The sequence below is a fragment of the Nansenia antarctica genome (assembly GCF_963989245.1).
Source record: "Nansenia antarctica genome assembly, chromosome: 7".
NCBI classification, from domain to species: Eukaryota; Metazoa; Chordata; class Actinopteri; order Argentiniformes; family Microstomatidae; genus Nansenia; species Nansenia antarctica.
In genome coordinates, this window is record NC_137677.1 from 57,100,192 (window position 1) to 57,127,258 (window position 27,067).

The 27,067-nt window shown below is 47.0% G+C and overlaps 1 protein-coding gene across 3 annotated transcripts in view; it reads right to left on the reverse strand.

Annotated features, from left to right (window-relative positions):
- The window catches only part of fmnl2a (formin-like 2a), a gene marked incomplete at both ends in the record, with an annotated part of 51,389 nt that overhangs the window by 13,354 nt on the left and 10,968 nt on the right, over positions 1-27,067 (reverse strand). For all 3 annotated transcript variants that reach the window (XM_080535723.1, XM_080535722.1, XM_080535721.1), the window contains 9 exons: positions 808-882; positions 2,470-2,563; positions 3,309-3,385; positions 3,711-3,822; positions 7,660-7,815; positions 8,745-8,828; positions 11,669-11,745; positions 15,602-15,682; positions 20,026-20,109. In XM_080535723.1, coding sequence (XP_080391849.1) covers positions 808-882; positions 2,470-2,563; positions 3,309-3,385; positions 3,711-3,822; positions 7,660-7,815; positions 8,745-8,828; positions 11,669-11,745; positions 15,602-15,682; positions 20,026-20,109 — 840 coding nt within the window. The remainder of the gene's footprint in view (positions 1-807; positions 883-2,469; positions 2,564-3,308; positions 3,386-3,710; positions 3,823-7,659; positions 7,816-8,744; positions 8,829-11,668; positions 11,746-15,601; positions 15,683-20,025; positions 20,110-27,067) is intronic.

Consider the following 27,067-nt stretch of genomic DNA (forward strand, 5'->3'; position numbering starts at 1 on the left):
ACAGGAATATATGAAATGTATGTTATTGTCTCTTATGTGGTCGTCTCTGTCTACACTATGGGCTGTGATTGGTTGTGCTGTAGCTATAGTGTTTTGTGTGCAGGAAGAGCAGCTAATGCTAACGTGACCGCTAATGGAGATCCGTGTAAACACATCAACAAATCAACAAATTCTCTTTCTGTGGCTGTATAAACAGATCAAGGAGAATCCCTTCGATGCACACATTGGAACAACACGGTCCCCCTTCCCCGTCACACCCCTCTAACACCGGCTTAATAGACTTCCTTGAGAAACTCCAGAGTCAATCGGGTGTGAGATGCCAGCTCCGACAAATCTGTTTGCTTTCGTGCTCCTGTCAAATGACTGGCGGGCTACCAAAGAGGCTCGGAGCTGACTTGTGACTTGTGGCACACAAGGCCTATTCAAACGCCGCGTCTGTTTGCCCTAGCGTGCACACGTCGATCAATGGAGAGACTTAGAGAGGGAGCATAGTGGAGAAAATTGTGCATCACTGGCATACTCGGCTCACAGTGCGTCTCCTCCATCTCTGTTAGACTAATTAGTAGGATTCTGCATTGAAACTACCAACTTGGCATGGGCTCCTACAGACCTACTCTATATTCTAATACATTATGATGATGGATGACACCGTTGGCGGTCTGAGGGATGAAAGATTCGTTTTTTCTTGACTCTTCCGGAAGGAATAAATAATTGAAAGGAAAAACAATTTTCTGAGTGTGCGGACCAGCGACGGTGCTCTATGACGAGTTACGTGACGATCGATAGCGGCTATGGCCGGAAATGTACCATGAAGTCGATGTTGTTGTCTTCGTTCCTGAAATGCTCCATCAGCTTCTCGAACCTCTGTGTCTCCACGCAGACCTGCAACACAAACCAACGCGTCAGTCACGTATCCGACACGTCAACAGGTGATGAAAGGAATATTGCCTTTTTTTTCGTCTTTTTTTCTTAAACACACATTTGTTTTCACCATCAATTGCAAATGTTTCTTATTACCAGCCTTATTCAATAACTGTCTGCCTTGTTTAAGCCCGTTCCTGCACTTGTGTCTAGTCACTCCCACATCACTCCTGGTAACATTAGAGCGGAACCATGCATGAGAGAAACCTCCCCTGGCATCATAAGGCTTTGTAACAGACATGACCTATTTTCCCCCCTCTGTGATTACCATATCTACAGCAGAGAGAGAGCGAGAGAGAGAGAGAGGGAGAGAGCGGGAGAGAGCGAGAGAGAGAGAGGGAGGGAGAGAGCGAGAGCGAGAGAGAGAGAGAGAGATGGCTCTGTTGTTCAGACAGTGCTCAGAGGCAGGGAAGGAAAGGCGGGGGAGAGATACAAAAGAGTCAAGGAGGAGGAAGAGGAGGAGGGAGGAGTGCATAACCAAAGACCTCTTCACAATACCCTGTGCCCCATCCTGCACCCTGCTCTCCCACTCTGGAGGAACCCCCCCCCCCCCCCCCTCACCCCAGGGCCAAGAGCCACCAGACGAGGAGTTAAAGAGTCAGACAAGCCTCCTCCAGAGAGAGAGAGAGAGAAAAGGAGAGAGAGAGAGAGAGAGAGAGAGAGAGAGAGAGAGAAAGAGAGAGAGAGAGAGAGTGCCTCAATAACAACCAACTCTGGTTCAACAACCCCCCTTATACTTATCTGAAAGTGCAGCTCTGCAATAACGGCAAATAATAGCCAACGTAAAACACCCAAATACACCCTTTTAATATATATTGCATCCAAATCACATGGACGTTGGCTCTACCTGGTCACTTTAACAGTTAAACAACACACAAGCCCATCTCCCCCCACCTTCTACAACTAGCAGCTCTGGGGTCTAACAGTAAAAGGTGACTACGGCACCTTGAATACCACCCCAACTGCAAGAACAGAGTATCGCTTAATATTTCATTCTGGGGTGTAAATATTGCATTAACTGCAGTCTGCAGTTATGTTTCCAGGGGGGGGGAACAGGGAGGCCGACAAATGGGTCTGCCATTGAGGGAGACGACTTCACGATAGACCCAGTTCCTTTCTATGCCCGGCTCAAATACCTTACACGTACAGATGTGTAGTACATACTAGACACACAGGGTGGGACAGGGCGATGTAAACAGAGCTATTTCAACATGATCATTACAGCTGTGATGTGCTTGTCAATTCATGAAGGAAATACATAACTGTTTTCTGTGGGCGTGTCGGGTGAAACGGCTTTCTCCAGCTGAGAAACGGAGACGACTGTGTCTAAAGCCATTGAGACTGCAGCACTGCAGCGCATTCCTAGATGCTATCCTGCCCTGGAATTCACCAGTCTCAGGTCTGCTTGTGCACATTCTTTCGGCATGACTCTACTATTTGAAATTACACAGTTGCAAAATAATGGCATATCTTCTCACCCCCCCACAGCTTCCCTCAAACCCATCTCTCTTACACACACACACACACTCACACACACACACACCATACCTCCTTGAAGTTGTCGAATGCGGAGAGGATAATTTCATGTCCTCCCCTGACTAGACAAACTGCCGCCAGTAACTCCAACACCAGAGCTTTGGTTCTGTGGAGAGAGACAGGGCAAATAAACATGGTGGTCGTATCAAAACAAACCCCCTGCACTGAAAAGCGCACTGAAGTCCATCATTTCAGGAAATTATAATCACTAGTTTTACCAGATACCCCTTTCTTATACTGCTGGATACGAACTTGGTTACACCATCGTATCGAATCCCAGGGATTAAATGAAAGATATACTGAATGAATCTTTCAGTGGGTTATGGGATAACATTCCCGACATCCCATGGGTGGTGTGAGAGAGGTGGCGTCCTGTTCTTCCAGCTCATTCATAGAGGATTCCTCTGTGTGGATCACACATGACTGGAGACTTTATGCGACAGATGATTTGAGGTGAGCAACTACTTGAGGAGAAGCCTAAGGCCCAGCATCATCACACACACACACACACACACACACTCACACCAAATAAAATAAAAAAACTCCTCTTGTTGCCTAGCTCTGTGCAGCTGCCAGTGTTGGCGAGTGGTGGCCTGATCTACCAGAATGAATGGGTGAATGCTGGACACTGGGAGCACTGGGAACACTGGGAGTACTGGCAAACACTAGGAGTAATGGCAACACTGGCTAGACTACACCCTTTGTACAAGGGTGTTTAAAGAGCAGGTGCACTGACTGGCTCCACTGGCAGAGAACAGAGGTGGTCAGAGCAGTCAATAGAGGAGGGCAGCTGACTAATAGGACCATAGAGACTGACATGGGTGATGGATCAACTCCCGCTTATATCTTACCTGGGGTTCTTGTTGTTGAGACTTAGTGCAATTTCATTCACAGCATGTGGGTGCGACATGACCATGTTGAAGCCATACTGGCACATGAAAAATAGAGAGAGAGAGAGAGAGAGAAAATGAGAGGGCTAGTTAATAACCAGGGGAGTGCTTTCTTTTACATAACACTGTAAACCAAAACTTGAGAAATGATCTGTCACTGGAAACATGGCAGACGACAAATTCAATTTGGGAGAGGATAATGTGTGTGTGTGTGTGTGGGCGCACCCGCATAAGCATGTATATTTATATGTGAGTGAGTGAGTGAGTGAGTGAGTGAGTGCGTGAGTGCGTGCGTGAGTGAGTGAGTGAGTGAGTGAGTGAGTGAGTGAGTGAGTGCGTGCGTGTCCATGGGTGCCCCCTCACCTGGTAGTTCATGATGGCTCGCAGGCACATGATGCAGACGTGGACGTCGTCCTTCTTGCACACCAGCCTGGAGTTCTTCAGCGTCCTCCGGCTGGTGGGCAGCGTGTTACAACTACTGACACACGGGGGACAGAAGGCATGTTCCATAGTCAACACACTGAAACCACACCAACCATCGACACAGGGCTTCAGTAAACACGTAAACAGATGCTGTCTGTAAACAATAGGTCATACAACTCCCCCCCCCCCCCACACACACACACAGACACACACCCCCCTCCTTTTAAGAGCGGACATTAAACTCCAAGGCCCGTCAGATTAAGACACACAAAGGCAGTGTAATCTACAGCTCTCTTAAAGGCTAGAGGGGGGGTGCCCCGCTTGCATTGTGTTGGATAATTAAATTAAAACAAAGGTATCACTAACAACTAGTACAATAGCCGGGCGTTCATTTGCATGCAAGGGAGTGATGGGCCCAGCTTTGTGCGGTCAAAACCAGAGAGAAGCCTTTCTCTCCAGAGTCTGACGCTTTCCTCACAATGAAAGGAGAGTGCTAGGCGCGCGCGCACACACACACACACACACACACACACACGCACACACACACAGACACAGACACAGACACAGACACAGACACAGACACACACACACACACACACACAGAGAGAGAGACACACAGAGAGAGAGAGACACACACACACACACTCACACACACACACACACACACACACACACACACACACACACACACACACACAGACAGACACAGACACAGACACAGACACAGACACACACACACACACAGAGAGGGAGACACACACACAGAGAGAGAGAGAGAGACACACACAGACACACACACACACACACACACACACACACACACACACACACACACAGCTTAGTACAGACAGGGAGGTTGAAAACAAGGTTTATTTTCAGCCGTGTCACAGGGCTCTTACCAGCCCTGGTTCTGGGGAAAATAGGTACCTCCAGGCTACAGATACACACGGATGTGTGTCAGGCAGGCCGCCTGAGAGCACAGCGCTGGCTTGAGTCACACAACATGGGTGTGGAGTGTGTGTGTGTGTGTGTGTGTGTGTGTGTGTGTACACTGAACACATTATGTCGCTCTGGAGGAGGATAAGGTTTCAGGAGGCGGGTAAATAAGGACAAATTGATAGGTTGTCAAGCAACAATTAACCCCAGTGGATGATAGGTCTTCATGGCCTGACGTTTCTCATTGTCGAGGTGAAGGGGGAGGCATTCAGCAACATGTTTTGGCATTGGGATGAAATAAAATATAAGAGAGCAAAATAAAATGTGCAGGTGTGTTTGTGTGTCTGTGTGCGTAGGCATGCAGGTGTTTGAGTCTGTCTGTGTGTGTGCGTGTGTGTGCGTGTGTGTGCATGTTCTTTGTTCTATTTACGCGCATGTGGCGCAGACGGAGTGCAAAACAAGTTTCCTCACAGTAATGCACTGGTTTGGTTTGGTGAGATAGTGACAGAATTGGAACATCGCCTCATCCACTGAACATTCTTCAAGTGAGCTTTTCATCTTGTTCCTCCACATCTCACACACACACACACACACACACACACACACACACACATCCCCACACCCACACCCACAGTCTGCGACCCTGCATCATGGCATTTGGTTAGGTGAGTATACATTTGAAGGAAGAGAGACTTGATAATTATTTCCCGTAATCTCACAGGATGGAATGTCGAATGGTAAAATGATGAGTAAAGGAAGCCACTTCCTTCATCCTGATGCAATACTCAGGCTTGCTTTGACAAGTCTGATGTGAGTTACCTACAACCACGAGGTTCCCTCAAAGGCTTCCAGCTATGTTGTTCACGGTCTTTCCACACTTCCGATGACAGAACAGGATGTTCTAAGTCACACCATATCTGACTACACACTTCTAGAAACGTCTAGAAAACACAGCTAGACTAACTACAGTAAGAGCTACGTGTTTCGAACGGAGAAAAACTGAGGAGAAAACATACCATCGGCTTTTTGAACCCTGTTGGCATTTCATAGAGCTCGGTGTCCTTTGAGTTTCCCGTGAAAATGTTAAGAAAATACATCGAAAAAATGAATATGGCATAAAAATGTACTGTCATTAAAATAATTGACTTTGCAACATAGACAGAACAATGATAATGGGACTAAAAACCACAGAGGGTAGGCTAAGGTTTCTGTACGCTGGAAATAATTTATCATGTTGTAAAGTATGAAATGGTATGATCTTGCATTAATTACCTTGACTTCTTTGTGTGTAACACATGACTTAGGAAATGACTAAAGAATAGTGGACAATTTTAGTTCATACATCCAAAGTACAGACTGGTGTTAGGTTTAGGACTAGCAACAACTACTAGCTTAGCCTACATCAGCCAGCACATTCTTCAACTGTAAGCGTTAGCCTATAGATACTCTCTCTAGCCTTTGCACACTGTACTGCTCAAGAAGCCATAACAAGAATGCACAGGTAGGCTAGAAACAATGATGGAACAAATAGACATTAGTTCTAAATCCAATCTTTTTCCAATTCTACAGTAGCAGCACTACACGACAAAGGCAGCAGACATAACTCACATCCCTGACACACACACACACAGCCATCTAGAAGCTTGGCAGTGTAAGCAGGGAGGCAGGTACAGAGACGAGGGGGAGAGAGAGTGTGTGTGTGTGTGTGTGTGTGTGTGTGTGTGTGTGTGTGTGTGTGCGTGCGTGCGTACACGTACCTAAGTGCGCGATTGTGTTTGTGTGTGTGTGTGTGTGTGTGTGTGTGTGTGTGTGTGTGTGCGTGCGTACACGTACCTAAGTGCGCGATTGTGTGTGTGTGTGTGTGTGTGCGTGAGCGTACATAAGTGTGCGAGTGAGTATGTGTATGTGTGTGTGTGTATATCTGTAGCAGGGAGGAGGGAAAGGAGCAGCAGCTAAAGCTATCAGGCAGCAGCAGTGTGATGCTTGGACCTGCCTGGGGCTGAAGACAGGACCACAGAACAGGAGACTATGGAGGAAATGAAGGAATGTCACCTTAGAACCCAGTCAACTTCTAAACCGTCCATACAGGAGGGCGGGGTCATCACCGCCAGCCTCATAGCTGTCTTATCCCTACTTCTGATCTCACCTCTGCTACCTAGCAAGACAAACATGACCCTGAAAAGCCTCGGAACAGAAGCGACTGTTCCACTGGCCAAAAAGTCTACATAGTGACGGAATTGTCAGACAATAGGATTAGCGGTACCAATAAAGCCACAAATCATGGGTAAAATATGCATAATTGAATGAGATTTGAGACTTAATGGCTGTTAAACCCGTTTTGCTGCTTTAATCCCAATGAAATGACCCCGCTTCAAGCGAGGGTACTGGATAGGATTTCAAATGTTGAAATTATGATTTTTTTTCAATCTCTTTTTAGAATACATTTCCGGTATTTATAGTATCTTCCAAGGCGTGCATAACAATCCAAAAAAGGGGACTTTCCATGATCCTCAGAAGCCAAGAGAAACACATTGTCAGCCATGTATCACAGAAGTATCACATTTCATAACAGGGCCATTATGAGTCAGAGGGTCCGTAGAGAGGCGGGGAGGAGGGACAGGCGGCCCAATCCTTCCATGGCACACTCAGAAGGGCCTAAGCCATTTAAAGACTTACAGACCCCATGACTGCACAATAGGGCTTTTCAGACATCACATGAAATGTGAGACCTCTCAGAAAAACCTCATATGGGCTTTATAAACACAGAAATTCATAGGCATCAAACTAGAACAATTATGATCGGTGTTACTATGTGTGTCAGTGAAACACACGCACCGTAATTCTTTTAGGATTGTAGTGACCACCTATATTATTTTTTTAAATTGTAAAAAAAATTGTCGGAAACATGGTGTTTTCGTGTGTGTGTGTGTGTGTGTGTGTGTGTGTGTAATACCGTAACGTAGAGGCGCGTCCGGAACGGGAGATACTGTTCCCGCTGACAGGAGAGGGCAGGTTGCTCCCTCCATGGAGATCCTCTATGGAGCGGCTCCAGGGCTTGGTCTTGTCCACTGAGCTGTCATTGTTATTTTCCACGCTGTCACCGTCATACCTGTAGATGGGAGAACAGACTTAGAGAACTGCACCGTCACTGCGCTTTCTGAGAAGAGAGTTCCACCTCTGTTATAAGTTATTATTATTATTATTATTATTATTAGGCTATTATGAACAGCCTCTGTGTGGAGGGGGAACTGAGTTCAAATAGTATTTAAGGTTTTAAACAGGTTTGACTGTTTTAAATAGTTTGAGTTAGAGCATTTTTAAATATGTTTTCAAGCGTTTGCTTGAACCTGCCTGGAGGCTGGAGTGCCAGGTGGGTGGGGTTTGCACTTTTGGGACCATTCCACTTTGGTCCCATTGCACAAGCTCAATCAAGCACAGCTTGAGTGTTTGAACGGATTACAAATAGACCCCCGATTCTAGTATTAGGTTGGAGAGTGTTCTAGCAAAACCATGCTACATATGGACCGTCTATGATTTCAACTTTCAGGAGAGCAGTATAATATAATTCCCAAATCACTTTTGGCTACTTTCTAATAGAAAAGGCTGGGGACACTCATACCGTTGGGATCACGAGTCTAGAAAGGTAAATACTCGTTTATGGGAAACCACTCTAAACACAGACGGAGAGAACCATTCTAACATATGGTTAGGGAGTAAATGAAACATTTAAACTGCACGTTTTCAACAAAAAACACCATTGGCACTGAATGGAGACCTTGTAAACCACTAACCGCGTCATCTATGAATAGAATCTATAGTTATATTATGCCACACAGGGCGAACGTCTCCGGAGTTGTTTGGCCCCAGCGTTGGTTAGTGACTCAGTGTTTCTGTTAAAACCAGGCAGTGTTGGAGGGGATGCATCAGTGATTAGACAGAAAAGGCTCATTGTGTCCATTGTCCAGGCTGGTCGTATATGAGGGCATGTATGGGGTGAAAAGAGAAGGGACGGACAGAGGACGGAGGAGAGTGACTTACGTGACGGCGTACTGTGCAAAAGAAAGATACTCCACCAGCACGTCCAGACCTTTGTTTTCCTCGTTTAGGAATTCTCTCACCCACCTGAATTAAAAAGAGAAAGGAGTATTTATTTTCACTAAACAATATAATAGTATAACAATAGACACTATAGAACAATATACAGAAAACAGTGTGTAGGCCTATCTTAGTGCACATCCATTTCTGTGCACACATTTACACACATATTGAACATAACATTACATTTTGTACTTTTAGCAGATGCCTTTATCCAAAGCGACTTACCTCAACTTGTCTAAAGTAAGTGAATCATTTATACATCAGTCATCATAAGAAAAAAAATCTATGCTAAGACCTTTGGCAGTCATAATGCTGGATGAAGGTAGAATTACTATTTTTTTTAAATGATTTACATTAGATAAACTGTACAGGGGTTGTGGTGGGGATGAACGGGTCTTTAGGAGGGACGGTCAAGATGTAGCCTGAAGAGATGGTTCCTCGAGTCTACGGCGGAAGAGTCATGAATTCAACCACTGAATCATCAAGAGACTCTAGACTAGAGGTTGCTCTCTGAAACATGTTAAGATAAATAAATCCTGATTCAGAAGTAGAGCGAGGGCAGATTCCCCCCCCCCCCCCCCCCTCTGTTCTCTGACTTCCCGTCATTCCCTGGGAGGAATAGTGTTGAGTTGTTTCAGGGACTACAAAGCATGGGGGAGGCAGCCTGGTAGATGCCAGCGCACACGCACACGCACAAAGACACAAAGACACACACACCTCTCTCAGCTCTGCCAGGGAGTGCCAGGAAAAATGATCAAAAGCCCATTCTCACCTTCCCCACTAATGCTAAAGGCTAGAGTGGGCCACCTATTCAGCATTCCAGACGCTTTCATTTGCACTCTATAGTGGAAAAAGTGGAGCGGGATCTTTTTTTGGAGAAACAACAGGCGTTCGACAAACAACAGCAACTGGCGCTCTCACCTTTCCATATATATGAGCGGCGGTGACTGACTAATTCTTTATCTTTACCTATTAGCAGCTCAAGCAGCATTACGTCTATTTACAGGGGGGGGGGGGGGGTGCCCTCACCAATTACTTCAATGGGCCGCGATTGTGGCGCGATTTCAGACACTTCCAAAGGGTAAAACATAACAATAACGACACCCAGGCCTCGAGAAGAACTTGTGACTAAAACAAGGAGACGTAACAAACACTCGTGGGAGGAACCGGTGTTCTACAAGCTGGTTCCTTTATAGGCTTCCCCTGTGGTGAAGCTAAGCTACATGCTGACTAGGATGGCTACTAAAAAACAGTGGGCTGTGTTTGGGCTGTGTTAGGTGTGGAGGAGGTGTTTGACCTTAAAACAGGCACATGGTAATCATTACCACAGGAGGGTACAAGCCCTCCATTGAAAACAGGTCCGTGGTGTTCACTGTTTAACAATGTAAAAAAACAATCAGTAAGCAAGGCCGTGTTGGACATGGCAGCACCACTCAAGGAGACAGTCACTCTATTATACGTTGATGATAGATAGAATCTGTCTTGTCTTCACCTCTGAAAATAAGACTGATTATTTACTGGTTGCATTGTTTCTATGAGTGCCGCCCCCCCCCACAGCCTCCCTCTCTTGCTCTAGGAAAAAGATAATACTTGATTATCTAATCTAGATTAGGTAGATTAATAATGTAATCTAGTTTAGCAACATGCGGTCACTATAACGAGGCACGGGTTAATCCACATAAACAATGTCTTCCCTCCTGACTTGTTTTGGCTGGCGAACATCCTCGATGGCTCCTGTTGTGTTTGGTTCGTTTTCTGAGACACAGGATCCGTGTTTAAATGTGTGTGTGTGTGTGTGTGTGTGTGTGTGTGTGTGTGTGTGTGTGTGTGTGTGTGTTTGTGTGTGTGTGTGATAAGTGAGTTTGTGTGTGTGATAAGTGATGTTGAGGTTGTGTGTCTGTGTGTGAGTGTGTGTGTGTGTGTGTGAGTGTGTGTGTGTGTGTGTGTGTTTGTGTGTGTGTGTGATAAGTGATGTTGAGGTTGTCTGTCTGTGTGTGTGTGTGTGTGTGTGAGTGTGTGTGTGTGTGTGTGTGTGTGTGTGTCTGTGTGTGAGTGTGTGTGTGTGTGTGTGAGTGTGTGTGTGTGTGTGTGTGTGTGTGTGTGAGTGTGATAACAGGCCAGGACTGGAGGTCGGTCTCATGGCCGTGTCTTCCCGTCTCTGCCAGGGTCACACAATCTTCTTCTGTCAGTTGTTGCTGTGTCACCAGTGACCTCGCTCTGTCCCCGTCAGCCCCCGTGCCTTCCTGCTGTCCCTCATCCTGCCTTCAGCTCTCGGCAGAGCAGCTGTCCTCGTCGCCCCCAATCAACCAGGGCCGACCTGGACAGCCCCAAGCGACGCTAACCACATTCCTTAAATATCAGGCTGGCTGCGGATGACTTTTTTTGATATTGATCTTCAATAGAGGGGAACGAGAGCACTGTAAAAACACAACTTGAAACAAGTCAAAGCTTGTTTGTCTTCATAAATTCCTCCCTATTTGATTAGTTTTTTGTTTTTTGAACGGTCCCCAAAACTCCTGTGATCTTCCACAGTGCGAAACCAAACCAAATGTAGAACCTCCAGTCCCAGTCAGTATTCTAACATAGAAGCCTGTTTCTTTCTTTGCCACGTTAGATAAAGATCAGGAACAATACATTCATTCTTAGGGATCTGAGCTCTGGGGAGAGAGATGGAGAGGAAGGTGTGTGCGTGTGTCTGTGTGTGGGGGGCGGGGGGTTAGGGGGGGGGGGGGGGGGCGGTTAGGGGTAAACGTCAGTTCCTACATGCCTGTGTGTCACTGGGTGTCTGGAATGCCAGACGCTCCCCCCGGTCTAACGCGAGTGGGTGTTGACGTTTGCACAACCTTCTCACAACTCTTACTCACCCTATGTGATTGGTCCGTAATGAAATCTCCAGTTCTCTCAGGACTTGGGTCGACTCCTGCACTCTCCGTCTGAATTTCTGGAAGAGAAGATGAGAAGGAGAAGGAACTGTTCATATTTGTATCACACCGTGACACTGGTTTAGAAGCCTTAAATCAAACGGTACCCACTGAACTGCTGTTTGGCTTAGATAAGCTGGCTGAGAAATGATTAGAACAAGAAGGTTGGGGAAACAGGCTTTATCTCAAGGTACTACGATGACATTGAATTGTGAAAGTAGACACATACAGTCATATCCACCCGAACGATATATCAGTTGATGTTCCTCATCCTCCTTATCGTTAGGCATGATTCAACACCGGCTTGGGGGTAAAAAATGAAATCTACCTGAAAGGACAGGCCTGTTGATGGAACCTTTAACGTTATCTTATATACTCATGCTGGTGCTCTGAAGAGATGTGGTTCCTCTTGTTTGACTGATAGAATCAACTTATTAAAATTGTGTTTGAGCACGCCACAAACACACACACACTCTTGCCCTGTACTGTTACCGTGGTTACAACTACAGGAGAAAGCTCTGTGACCGTGTATGAAGTGTATGAACGGCATGTGGATCAAGTATGTGACGTGTGTGTGTGTGTGCGTGTGTGTGTGTGTGTGTGTGCGTGTGTGCATGCGTGTGTATGCATGCACCTCATCATTTTCATCCTCAGACAAAAAGTCCTGCTAATGCTAAAATACAGGGCCAGAATCCTGTTACGCAACAGTTAGGATAATAATCACGACTGCGTCTGGCCAGTGTTGATCACGGGCTTAGAGGAGAACCTCCCTGATGACACACAGTGAAATCATTGCATCACCAATGACAGAGGAGCTCCCAGTATACACCCAGTTTGGATGGGTCTCACACTTTCCATGGTGTATGTATGTGTGTGTGTGTGTGTGTGTGCAGTGTGCAGTGTGCACACGTGTGGTATGTGCACATGTGTGTGCCTGTGTGTGTGCACAAGTGGTGTGTGTATGTGCGCGCGCGTGTGGCGTGGGTGGGTGCTCGACGTGCATGCGTGTGTGCGTGTCTGTGTCAGACAGGAAACAGAGCCCAGTCCCCAGTATTACAGGCTGGACCGGGGTCTTTTGCCAGAGAGTTTCTCTGGGCTAGGGCGGTGTGTGTTTGGCACATGGGGGAGATGAGAAACAGAGTGTTTTTTATTAAGGAGGAGCCCTTTGTGTGTTTGTGTGGAACGCCGAGTGTGTGCAGGGGTAGTGCGCAGGCTCACTGAATCCTCCTTACTGAACACCCCCCCCGCGCCCCCGCCCCCCCTCTCACAACGCCCTGCTCCTCACTAAGTACTACCAGCTGCAGAACAGAGCTGGGGAGAACAGGCAAAGAGAGGAAAAGAGGGGTTGAGTGGGGAAAGAGAGGGAGGGAGAGCAATGGAGCAGGAAGAGAAAGAGAGAGGCAGGCGGGTTAGGAAAAGAGGGCAAAAAGAGTGGAAGAGAGTCCCGTAGGCAGAGAGGAAAGAAGAGGGGGAAAGAAGAGGGGATAGAGCTGGGGGAGAGCGTGATGGGGTCATCCTGGAAACAAATCAATGGCTGATACATTCTTGGGGATTTTTTTTTTTTTTTGGGAATGGACCCCTTCCTCCTTGGCTGCCTATTGGCTGGGAGCTGCCCAGAGGAATGCTCCGGAGCCTGCATATGTAAAGCGGAGGCAATGACCTCCAGCACTCTCAGCACAGGCACAAAGTGGCAATTGTTTGAGGCTGAAGAAAAAAAGGGGGCTGAGTAGGAATGTAAAACCATAACTCTCTCTTTCTCACTCTCCTTCTTTCTTTCTTTCTTTCTTCCCCCTCTCTCTCTCTCCCTCTGGTGCAAGCTGCTGACCTCCGTGAGGGACACGAGGACTATTGTTGGAACGCCGTCTACTCCAGAGGGAGCGAAGGAGGGAGTTCGGGGGAGATTGCTCAACTTTCTCACAGGAGTGTGTATACCCTCTCTCTTACCATGGCATGGGTTTCCATTTGCCCTTCATGGGCTGCAATTGGACACGGCAGGGATGGGGGGAGGGTAGGGGGGGGGTGGCAGTGCCAGGCTAGTTTTTTTTCATTGTTGTTGTTTTTTTACGAACCAGCACGGTGTCCATCTCAGAGGGAGGCGTGTCTTAATAAAGAGGCGGTGGTACCGACTCGGCTCGGACCCCGTGTACGGTTTCAATCAGAAAGGGGGAGAAGATCACACTCAGGTCAGCTCAGTTAGACAAACAAGGAGAGGGATGTTTGAACACAGGCCCTGCTGTCCGGGAGAAATCCTCCAGCCGTGGCCGTGTTAAGTGTTTACACCACGAGAGAGACAGAGAGAGAGAGAGAGAGAGAGAGAGAGAGAGAGAGAGAGAGAGAGAGACAGAGACAGAGACAGAGACAGAGACAGAGACAGAGAGAGAGAGAGAGAGAGAGAGAGACAGAGACAGAGACAGAGAGACAGACAGACAGAGACAGAGAAGAGAGATTTAAACCTCGTCACTTTCCCCTTCCCTTTCCTCTGGGACTGGTCCTCCCATTCAACCAACTCACCCACTCTCCCCTCCCCCCTCTATCCTCCCCTCTTTTCTGTCTTTCAGTATTACTCCCAACCTACTTTCAGTATTACTCCAACCTACTTTCAGTATTACTCCAACCAGCGTGACACTCTCCTTTCCCGACACTCTCCTTTCCTGACACTCTTCCATCTGATCTGACTACAACATGAGCACTTCTCACCCACCACCCCCTCCTCTCTTCTCCTCTGTCACGATGGAGGGAGGCTCAGTTGGCCTTCACACACTGCCATTGTTCTTCCGTCTTCTCCTCCTCTGTCATCTTTAAGTCATCACCAGAGAGCGAGGCAATCTCAAAACACCCCAAACAAACGGGACCTCGCTAATGCTCGGCCACAGGGGTGCCAAAATATAAGCCATGTACTGTATACAAGATACATGACATCGCTATTCCCCCCTTCGCTTCTTCTATCAGGCAAGAGAGACAAGTACGCTCTTTCGAAAAATATAAAAAATGAAATGCGATGAATAATCTAACGGATCGCCACGGCGCGGATCCACGCTAAGTTCGCTCGGGAAAGTGGGAGCGAGGACGGAGGCGTGCGTCTATTTCTGTTCCAGACGTCATATCCACAGCAGGATACAGATCGGCTCTGTTCACGCTCCTCCGACTTACCATCACGTCGCTCTGAAACTTTAATTCCAGTCAAGAGTAATTGAATTATCCAGCGCAAATGTTCTGTTATTCTGCCAGAGCTTCTCCTGTTAATTTGTTTATGGCAGAGACAACTTACTCCCCCATCTCACAGCAGCACTCCCCCCTGTCTCAGTGGGCCAGGAGTCTTACCGTTGGCAAGGCACTGCAGGTTGGCTGACACACTGCTCTGTAACCCCCCCCCCCCCCCGTGAAGGGGGCCAAGCAACCATCAAGTACTGGAGATGATCTCATAACTGACAGCTAGACTGATAATGTTTCACTTCTGCCAGACCAGACTTCTGCTGTGTTAAAGGCCTAGTTCACCATATACCTCACAATCTACCTGTAGCCTTCACTACATTTCTGCTGTTGTAAATGATCACAATCCTTTTCGGTTTTGGAAGATTAACGTGATTATAGACAAACAAACAAACTAACTAACTAACTATCGGGAGAAATCAATACCAAAATGAATGGGAAAGAAAGACCATCTAGGCCAATTCAAAGTTATTGTGAGGCGGCGACCTTTCTCTAACTTCTCAGGGCCAGTGAGCCGTGTTTCCACTATCGTGCTGGGGATATCCTGGTGTGGACTGGACTGGTGAGGTGGTGGAAGAAGGGGAAGGAAGAGCTGAGGCAGTGGAACTGACTGACTATCAGTAGGACGGAACAAACACGACCTCCGACCTCCCCGCTGACACTCACCTTCCTGGTGACCGCCGGGTCCAGATAGCCCATCAGCTTCTGGATGTACGTGTGAGGGGGATTCTTTACTTGAAATCGCTCCTGTGAGAGACAGAGAGAGAGAGAGAGAAAGAGAGACAGAGAGAGAGAGAGAAAGAAAGAGAGAGAGAGAGAGAGAGAGAGAGAGAGAGAGAGAGAGAGAGAGAGAGAGAGAGAGAGAGAGAGAGAGAGAGAGAGAAGACAAGAGAACAATATTGTCGTCAATTTTAAGTTATTAAGCTCATTGCAGAGGGTTTTTAAAAAAAATAAACGGAATCTATGAGTTAAGCCCAGGCACATGCCTGGTGGGGGATAAACCAAACCACAATATTGTTGCTCAATATTGATGCTGGACTCTGGTGCTGCAGGACTTAACAAGTCAACACTCACTCACAGCAGTTCAACGATCATCAGAACAGACAGCTTATAGAATCTATCATCAGAACAGCTTCTATTCTCTCTAGCCATGACATGAGAGAGACCAGCTGATGGAATTCTCTCCACACTAGCTTGAATAGATAGTCCAATAGAAGCTCGTGTTGATACTGAGGAGCCCCTCTTTATATTCAAATCGAATACAAGTGGGGGGGAGCATCTTTCGCGAGTCATCATCCAATCATTGTGAATCACAGGCTTTTGTGTTGTGGTGCTTCGCAGAGTGGCTGAGAGAGGCCGGAGAGCAGTCTGGCTGAACGACTCCTCATCCCCCCCTGCGCTCACACAGAGGAGGGACGTGACCGGCCTCCGTATGCCGCTGTAATCCTGTCAGTGTCAGGTGGGCCGTGTGGTGTGTAAGGGCCTTCAGGTTTAATGAACTGGAACTAAGCATACACAGGCACACGACTTTGTACTGATATTGAATTATCAGCAGGCAGGCAGGCAGGCTGGCCTTTAGGTAGCAGACAGGTGGCGGGGAGGGGGGGGGAAACTGTTGAGCTTCTGATCAGATTCATGTTGATGCAGTATTTATATTGTGATGGGCCTGGGAGCGTGCTTAGACTCAGACAGAGAGAGAGAGAGAGAGAGAGAGAGAGAGAGAGAGAGAGAGAGAGAATGAGAGAGGGGTAGAGCGAGTGAGCGTGCAAGAGAGACGAAGAGGCAGACGGAGACAGAAAAAGAGACAGAGAAACAGAGAAAGAGAGTGAGAGTGAGAGAGTGAGACAGAGAGAGTGAGAGTGAGAGAGCGTGCGTGTAGGTGCATATGTCTTTTAAAATCTCAGGAGACTTGCTGGCCACTTCCTCCACCACCCCGGTGCTCTGAATTCACAGAAGAGAGATTAGTGCCGGCTTTGGGATCACGGCGAGCGGGAATCGGTATTTTGGTCCACGGTAAACGGGAACGTGTATTATATCACCGGATGAGCGGCAATGAAGTGAAACGACTCACTACATGGAGTTTGGCCTGGTCACCGGGGAAAGACAAGCTTACGGACATGCAGATTTGTTGAATATTTTTTTTTCTTTTGCATTATAGGGGGAGGGGGGGGGTGTTCAGGGTTGGCTGTGTGATGATGTGTGGCCTCTATGTTATATCTATCCCTGAATGAGAGTGTGACTCTCACAATAACAGGAAAGAGCCTCGGGAAAGGGAGCTTACTCCCATGAAAACAACACAGTACAGTACGCACAGTAAAAAGCCCTTTGGATGACACACAGACAGGTGGCATATATGCAGCCTATCTAGCTGATAGAGGACAGCATATAAGAGGCAGCTCGTATCATATAGAAGGTATACACACTTTCCAATAAAGTGGAAGTACTGAAAGTAGCTGGCCTACAGAGTACAGACACTATGTGAGATTGATAGAGGTATATGTATAAAGTAGTTCATGACAGGCGTAGAAGCCGTCTGGGGGGGGATACAGCGAGGCTAGTGATCTGGAAACCATCTGGGCTTTGGGCTCGCACTCCTCTGCACCTGCGGCGTGGGACAAGGGCCCAGGGAGTCCAGGGGTTAAAATGGGTGCCGTGCCAGGGGCTTATGTAACATCCTGTAGAGTGTGAGAGGGGGGGAGAGAGAGAGAGAGAGAGACAGACAGACAGAGAGAGAGCGAGAGAGAGACAGAGAGAGAGAGAGAGAGACAGAGAGAGAGAGAGAAGGAAGCTTCGTAAAGCCAGATAGATAAAGAGAAGGAGGAGTGTGTTGCCAGTAATTAGAAGTCGCATGTGAAGCCCTGAGTCAATCCCAGCTCAGAGACAGGAGGAGAGGAGGGAAGAGAGAGAGAGGGGAGAGGGAGAGAGAGAGGGAGGGGGGGGGTATGAGAGCGGCAGTTCAAAGGGAAGACAGAGTGAGAGAAATCAGTGAACATGCTCCATACTGGGGAGCCAAACATCCATCAGCTCATTACAACAGGGGGAAGCGGGGCTTGTATGTGTTGTGGAGGAGGAGGAGAAGAAGTTGAGAGACCGATAGTTCCGAGGGGGCGGAGGCTCGACGGCTTTCATATTCTAAAAGGCTGAAGATGAAATACGGCGAACGCCTCAACACAACAGCACTCCTCGCTGGAGTCTGTTAGTTAGAGAAACCCCGCGACTGAGAGACGTCTAGCGTGGTGAGATGTGAGAAGACCATTTCCCCGGGCCTCTTTTTTGTCGATTGAATCAAGCATCCGATGACATCCCTTGTGGGAATGACTGGACATATCTGTTATGTAGGACTAGATGTTGATATCCCTCGATAGATACATACTTAATGACTGGACATTGATGAATTCAATGATTCATAGCCGATTCATAGCCCTTCTCTCTGCTGCGCGACTTGGAATCTCCTGACGGGCCTTTTCATTTTGAGAGCATCTTCCATATTTAATACATCCTCATAGTTGCCCTAAGAACATTTAATATTTCATTATCTCTGAATGATTCCAGCAGATATGTTTTCGAAAGAAATGTACCTGTCATTCTCACTCCTCTCCTTCCCTCCTTACATCACAGTTGCCATGGTTACATAAAGATATTCAGCGTGGCAATAAACACTACATGGGGAAAACATGTTATAGATCTTAGTCTGTGTGCTTTCACAGGTGAGTTATTTTGATTTAAAAAAACATACAAACTGTAACGGGTCTAAATTTAGCACAATTAGCAATAACCCGTGAACACGGAGTGCATTTTATGTCCTAGACTGCAGGATATCGTATAGGCCTTTATGTCCCATAGACGCAGCAAACTATCGCTAAGAATGTGAACTTTGGCATGAGAGAGGAAACCTACACACAAAAACATCTCCACAGAGGAAATGTCAGGGATAATGTCATTATGTATTAACCTTGTTTCCTGGATTCCTGCTCTCTGTAGGGGAGGTTGTCTTACCCTTGGACCCCTTTCAACCTCAGCCAATCCATACACAGCAGCATTTAGATTTGATATTTCTGGCATTTAGCAGATCGCCTTTATCCAAAGCGACTTACAACAAAAACATTTGTCTGAGTAAGTGAATCATCTATCCATCAGTCATCATAAGAAAAAGTCATCTATGCTATGACCAGTGGCCTATGGCAGTTACAATGCTTTAAAAAAAATAAAAATAAAATAGGCTAGAGTAAAGAAACTGTACAGGGGGGATGAGGAGGTCTTTAGGAGGGACAGTTAAGATGTACCGGTAGCCTGAAGAGATGACTCTTCAATCTACGGCGGAAGTACCACATCGAGGGAGGACATGTCATTCTGAGTTGCTCACGGCAACAACTAAGCATGACGTCAGAACAGGGGAAGACGTAGAAAACGGGACAGGAAACATTAACACAACTCTTGATAGGTCGTGCGCTTGTTGAATGACCAGCAAATGGCGTAGAGGGCCTATTCTAGCTCTATAAACCTCAGGGTCATTGTTTGAGCGAGAGGTTGGTGGTCCCCCCTCTCCTCTCCTCTTCTCTCTCCTCTGTTCCCTCTGCTCAGGGAAGCAGAAAACACACTGGCACAGGGGGCTGAGCTGAGCACTCGAGTCTGCATACAACCACCGTCCCCCCGTCCACCCCCAGCCCTCTTCTCCCTTTGCGGCATTCTCCTGGTCCACCCGTGTCGACAGCAGGGCCACTTCACCCACTTGACGGCCTGAGGCCTGGAGTGGCCTGCTCAACCACGGGGGGCAAACGTGGGCAGAGGGACCACACAACACTAGAGAGGGTGCTCCTAGCTCCGGTTTTGACTTGAGACAGAATCTGGCGGGGGATCAACAAACTATGATTTTTGTTGAACGTGTTATCGGTCAAAATAAAGTGGAGGTGGCTTGCGAGCGCAGAGCGCAGGGAGTTCTTGTCGTTTCGGGGAAATCAGGCGCCACCAGTGGAAGTGTTGGTATTACGGACCGGGCACGAAAGGCAAAGTTCATTGTGCTTACTGTGGAGTGATGACACATCACACATCATACATCCGATTTAAACATCGACAAAGCTTTATTGTCCCACCTGATCACAGATGAGCTCCCACTTCTTCTCATTGTCGTACTGACGCAGTAGTCGAGCTTTGTCCGGCGGAAGGTTCATAGAACTCTAGGAGAGAGAGAGAGAGAGAAACAATTAATTATTTTACATACATTTTTATTATTTTATTGAAAACATTCCCAACAAAACACAATCCCTACGAGCACAGTACTGTACAATGACAATGTGCTAACTTAAAAATGGCCAATATCAACATAGAGAAAGAAAAAAAGAAGGAACTATGAATAACTGCTCTGTGCTTTGGATGCTATGATGACATGTGACATATAGAGGTTAGGGAGTGGAGGGGAGAGTGAGTCTGACAGAAGAGAAGGGGAAGGGGGCTGATGATCTAACCCTGGCCTGTCGTCTGGGCCGCCAGCCTGCCAGCCATCTCTCCCCGAGACCAGCCTTGACCCTTTCATAATAACCAACATCAAATGTATTCACTCAGCACTACTTAATACCCCAGACTTCCCAAGGCACCACAGCTAAGTGCGTGCGTGTGTGTGCGTGTGCGTGTGTGTGTGTGTGTGAGAGAGAGCGAGAGTGTGTCATTTCTTCAATGGGACTGCAGTACGCAACGCGAACATGTAACCGGCAGTGTACACTCTGACAGAGGGAGACGGGGGAGGGAGAGGAGAGGAGATTAGTGTTCCCAGTGCTACACATTCTCTTTGAGGCAGTTCAACTCCTCTCTGCTCTGAAGTTATGTGGTTAGGGTTCTCTGTACTTAGTCTATGAACTGTAGGCTAAGTATTTCAGAGACTAACATCATAGTCTAGCTCCACTAGAGGTGCTGAGTTGCCTGGATATCAGCAGCCTATCAACTGCGACGTCCTCAGACCGAGTGGAGAGGCGCGCGTGCGTGCGTGCGCGGGGGGGAAGGCACAAGATTCCAACGCACAAGATTGGATGAACGGGTGTGTCGGCCCTTGAGATTTGTCGATTCTTGAGCTTGGACAGTACCATTGGACGTGATGCAACTCGAGCGCAACGCAGGGTATAGCAGCTTTCACTGATTTCAAAAGGGGGCATTCCCTCAATGGCCGCGTTGACAATGCTGAATGCCCGATGGTCGTAGTGGAGCTGGGCCGTAAGACATTACTATGACTGTAAAACAACGCTAGCATTAGCCTATAACAACAGTTACAACAACATTTCCACACATATCCAAGCCTCTCTCAATAAAACATATTGCGCATATCCAGGGGCATTCTTTACTCTCATTGGCAAGGACGTTCTATTCCATTATAGTGACTCCATTCGGTGAATGGGAACACAAACAAAGAGCTTTGGATTTTGAAAGTGACTTCCAGAGAAGTGTTGTGTCAGCTGAGCTCGTGCAACCATGTGTTGCTTAAACTCCTACATGTGTAGAAACAAGACCTCCGTCGTCCAAAGGCATTACCCAACTCCTTTCATTTTCCACTCGGCCTACTTTTAAACAACATCTGCTTCATGCAACGCTCCCCCAAAAGTCTGCCGTCGTCTACTTTGGGCCCTAACCCTGTAAGTGTGTTATACCCCATCCATAAGCCACCCATAAGTCCATTAGAAGAAGGGACTGAAACGAAATGAACCGGCGCTTAATCGCACCACCCACCCAAATGAACGCAGCACACACAAACAAACACACATAATGACCTGGTTTAATCACTAAGTGGGATCAATAGAATAAAGTCATCTAACCTTTTTAGACACAACTCCGAAAGAAAGATCAATTCTAAATGGCCCTGGTAACTGATTTCATTCGGTCCTTTACAACCAATTTGCCGCCGTTGAGCTTTCTTCACAAGAGTTTACACATCTGACCTTCTTGTCATCAGTGTGTATAAAAGCTTGCAGGCCAACCTTTGTGAAACCCAGCCCAGAGCTGCAGCCGTCCTGTTGCTTTGACTGTCGGACATAACCTTAAATTATAAACACACAGTACCACCGGTAGAGGGGAAATGTGTTCCACTGCTTAGGGAAGGGAAAATGTGACCACGGGGTGCAGTTACGGGGTTCTTTTTTCTTCTTCTCAGATTCAATCGACAGAATCATCTATCAATGTGTGTTCAGCACTGTGGATTTTGGTTTTTCCGTCACTGAATTTTCCAGAGCAGCACAGGAGGAGAGAGAGAAAGAGAGAGACTGGAAGATGGATGAGGGATATCCCAGGACTGGGTCTGTTTCCATGGCTGAGTGCTACCAGGATGTAGTCTGAGATGGAGAGACATGAGACCCATGCCTGCTGTCTGTGTCTCAGCAGCGAGTGTGTGTGTGTGTGTGTGTGTGCGTGCGTGTATGAAAACTGTTTACAATTCAAAAGCTAAAAGAATGACACAAAAAAAATGTGTTTATATATTTGTTTAGCTTCATAGCCCCCAAGTTCATTTGGTCGATCGACCTTGGACATAAAGAACCGCGTCTTAACTTGAAAAGAAAAGGTTATTACTGTCCAGTAGTCAGCCCCTGTGTCTTAAAACGGCATACCCTGTTAGGCAGAAAGGCCACATCTCATGGGGATGTCGAAGGCCATGTCGAAGGCCCGTGTTTGATTCAGCACATGTGAAGGCACCATGTTTGATTGTTTTTGAGTCTCCAAAACAACCCGGTGTGACCTTAAATAGGAGTAGCTTGCCCATGAACTCTCTGGCCCATTCTCCCTCTGTGGGGAACAGAAGATCGCATTAGCATTCAGGAGGAGCTCTTGAGAGAAGCAGGCTGCTGTGCTGCTGACTAGAGGGAATTGGGAGAGTCTCCTGGGCTCCATTGACTTGTCTGGCCACTCACCAGACTACTCACATCACATTCACTTCGCAACCCCCCCCCCCCCCCCCTTTCCTTTCCTCAACACATTAAATCAGAACTCTACACCTGAGCTGGCCAGTCACAATAGGCATGACATGAAACCACAAACAGTCCCGCGCTTATTAAGCACACCGAGTGCTGAAACTGTAGGATGACATGCTTGTATTTTGGGAGAGTGAACTATTAATGAAAGTCAATTCTCTTGACTGCTGCCTTGTTATGTCTGGAGGCCCAGTAGCCCGTTGGCCCCGTGACAGATGGGGTTTGTGGCTGCGTCACTGACGTAGGTGCGGGGCTAATGAGCAGCCCCGTCCTGCAGACCGCTGCCTGGGATGCTGGGGCCTGTGGGCTTCCTGCCTTGGTGAAGCTCCAACTCAAGCAGAAGGCCACTTTTCGAACCACCTTTAATGTCCTCTCTTCCATAATGAACTGTGACAGGTACTTAGCGCGTTGGGCTCAGGTTTCCCACATCGAGGCACGGGAGAACGTGTATTCAGTGTATGTGTGTGTGTGTTGTGACTGGTGGAAAAAGAGAGGGGGGGGGGCTTTCAGACTGACCTGACATGCCACCTAGGACATACCAGACCACCATATGTCCATAAACATCTTAATTTCAGGAAGACCATTCGTACTAGTAAAAATAACATCTAAAATTAAAGAAATCTAACACGCCATGAATACTGCTGGGCCTTGAATGTGTAATGTTGTCTCAAAACTGTGATTAGCCTAGATATTCACACCTACAGGATGTTTGTTTTATGAGATGCACGCTACCACACCTACAGCATGGTCCAATAACTATCAACTTGAACTTTGCAGTGTAGATAAAACAAACAACAAGCGGTAATGCCATTGCGCAACACTGAAAACATCTTTCTAATTGGCTCCCCGTGGTCTGCGGTAGCCAATTGTAGAGCACAGACACAACCTCCCGTGTACAAAAAAAGGCTGCATTATACAAGTTAAAAATACGTTTTGAACAAACTAGATTGTTCTGATTAATGAAAGAAAGAAATTAATCTGCAAGGAAATAGCCTGTGTGTTTCATCCTTTGGTCTTTCTGGCTGATTACGTGAGGTATTTTCTCTCTCCAACGTAAGTTATGGTAAGCTATTAGCCAAGGTCTTAACATTTTCACCGAGCATTTCAAAAGTCACTAGCTCGGCTTTAACGGTTTACATAAAATGCAAGGCTAAAATAGCACCTGAGGAGCTGTCAGTGTTGTCATTTGTGGTGAGGAATAAATCAATGAATCTCTGAGCAAGAGGGATCACCCTGAATACAAGGTCAGACGGTCTCAGTCTTGTATTTTGAGGGTTTGTGTGAAGAGTATTGGAAAATCGCTACAGAGAATAGGGTCATTTGGGCATAGGATCTTCTTCTACATGCTAAACGACCAGAAGTCTGATGGATATCCGATAACCCTCCCCCAAGTGGCAGATGCAACTACATGATGCAGGGGAATGTCCCTGAAATATTCATTCTAAGTGTGTTAAAGCGGACAGAATTGAGTCCCTCGTGACCACCATGAATAAGGACCTCCGTTGACTAAGAACATTACATTTTAAATAAGCAGTGGGGATATTGATTTAAACTCACAGACACAGGAGACAGAGTGGTCAGCCTCCCCAGTCTTCCATTATATGACTCATATAAGGACTAGGCTAGTCTAGGTAGAGAGAGCTTGGCTCCATCCCTACACACACCAACTCCCTGGAGGTCAAAGGAGAACTAGTCTTCATAGCATAACAAGCAGAGCTAAGAAAATAATATGTATTTGGCTTCATTCGCTGTCATCACAGACCAAAAGTAGGCTTTTAAACCTTAAAATCAATTAATGTCTTGTCTTGGTAGAGAGTAAATAAACATTAATCTCATCAAGACTAGGCCTATTTCATACAGGCCTTAAATGAGAGCACTATGCCACAGACGGTCCAACCTAGGCTATATTTTGCCAACCATAATCACCACCCTACTGAGCACAACAGTGAATCATGGGAAAATGGTTTGAGAGCTTTAATAGCCTTCAGCAGGGTGTGTGTTATAGTGGCTGACATCAGTGAGCCTACATCATCCACAGGTAGCCACATCAAGAGGACCGTGAAGGCTTTACTTAGTGGCTATCCGACCACTGGATCAGAGCTAAGACCTCACCTTAGTTTAACCACAATCCAGGCTGCTGATAGGCCTACAGGCCCAACTTCTGTAATCGTTCAAAGAAAAGGTGTACAAACTCAATATAGGCTATTTAATGGAGCCTATTTCTCATTAGTGGTAAGACATACATTTTTATTTTGTTGGAACATATCCTAATGGAAATGTAATTCTTCACATTGCACTTCTAGAAAACCTAGGTTTTTAGCTGAATAACTACTAACTAGCCTATACTTTTTACACACAACTGGGTGCACAAAAAGGACAGAGGAAATACATTTAAAAAAAAAAAAAGTGTCTGCAATGCAGCACCTCTTCCCCGCCCACATCCTCTCAGATCTCTTTCAGAGCTGGGATTGATAGGACCCTGGGGAGTCTAGCAACAATGATTAAATAACACGCCCCCTCTCTCCTCTCTCTGTCAGTCTCTCTGTCCGTCTCCCCCCCTTTCTCTCCTCTCTGTCCGTCCATCTCTCTCTCTTTCTGTCTCCCCCCCCCCCCCCTCTCCCTCCCCCCTATGTCTCCTATCTCCTGCACCCTGTCACTAAACCAGGATCTGTTAGATCTCCTAAAGCAGTGACCTCCTACAGTCCCAGCCCCCCCACTCACCACATGCAGGACCATCAGGGTCATGTTTAGCAGGCGCAAATGACCCGACAACGTCTCCCCCTTTTGCTCTGCTGAACACAGCCTTGCTATACTACAGGCTGGCTAGGATAGGGCTCTTGAGAAATGGTGGGTCTCAATGTGCTGCTTGTGAAATGAAGGAGGTCTTTGCACAGCTGTTGCACAGACAGGACGCAGGGATCTGGATGATCTGGGAGTGAGTGGGTTGAGCTCCTCTCCATTCAGGAACACTTGACTTTCTGCCGTTACTGTATTTCCTCATCGTTTTTCCCATGCTGCGCATCCAATCTGGTTTTTCTCCTGACCAGGACCAAAAAGAGTATGGTTCTCAACTTTCCTCAGAGAGTGAGGGACAAAACCACAAGAGGTGAGAACTTCAAAGAATTCAAAGAAAGCGCACTCTCCCAATTCTTCACCTTCTGCCCGTCTTTGATGCCGGCAGTTTAACTAGCCAGTCTACGGGTCACGACATGTGCTTACAGCAGCAAAAATGTTACAGGTATTGGCGAGTGAGGAGTCATAACAATAATCTAGGAGTTGCTCAATGCTAAGAAAATGACTGCTTGGTGTGTTGTTCTCTGAAGAGTAGCCTACATGACAGACATCAGACAGCACTTGATCCCCCGAGTCCCAGTGGCCCTCTGTAACCCAGACTGTGTGGCTGCGTTCCATTTCGCTACCCTTCTCAAATCTCCACTAATTGTGTACACTACCCCTCATGGATTTACACAGAACGGACTGGTGTAAGGAATATGGTGGAAACTCCCTCTGACCCGTTAACACCAATCCAATTCTTTTATATCCACGACGGGGGTGAGTGAGTGTATAACTTTAGGGAGGGGTGAACAGAAGAGGGGTTGAGAATGTGACCTCCCATGTGTGCTGCTAGACCAAAGCAAGCCGTCCTCCCCTCATTAACGCAGTGTGGCTCCAATAATCCTCTAATTTCTGTCGGGGCACAGGTGTCCCTCGTCTGTCCTCAGATTAGCCATGTAATCCCCGGGACCCCCTGCTCGTGTCCGCCACAGCACCCTCCTCCGTTGCTTGTCTTGTTTGTGAAGCTGTTTGTGAAGCTGTTCACAGGAATGTAGCAGAACAAATGTTTTAAAAAAAAGGTCATTGCTGAATGTCTGTGTGATGATATGCAACAAGATAGGCCAAAATGGCCAAATTAAGATTATTGTACTCGCCACTCTGTCACAATAAATATTTCTCCAGTCCGTCAAGGTTCTCAGTCGAGGTTGCCGATGAATAAGAAACTGTAACTTCAGAGCGTTGAGCTATCCTAACACACTGAACTACCTAAATCGAAAAAACAAGTGTCCTTGGTCGAAGACGTCTTGCCTGCTGAGAATATCCAAATACCAGAATGGGTTTGCAACTGCAGGAAATTGTCCAAATAAAACAAGAGCTGCTTGCACAGAGGAGGGTCCTGTCAGCCCACATGTAG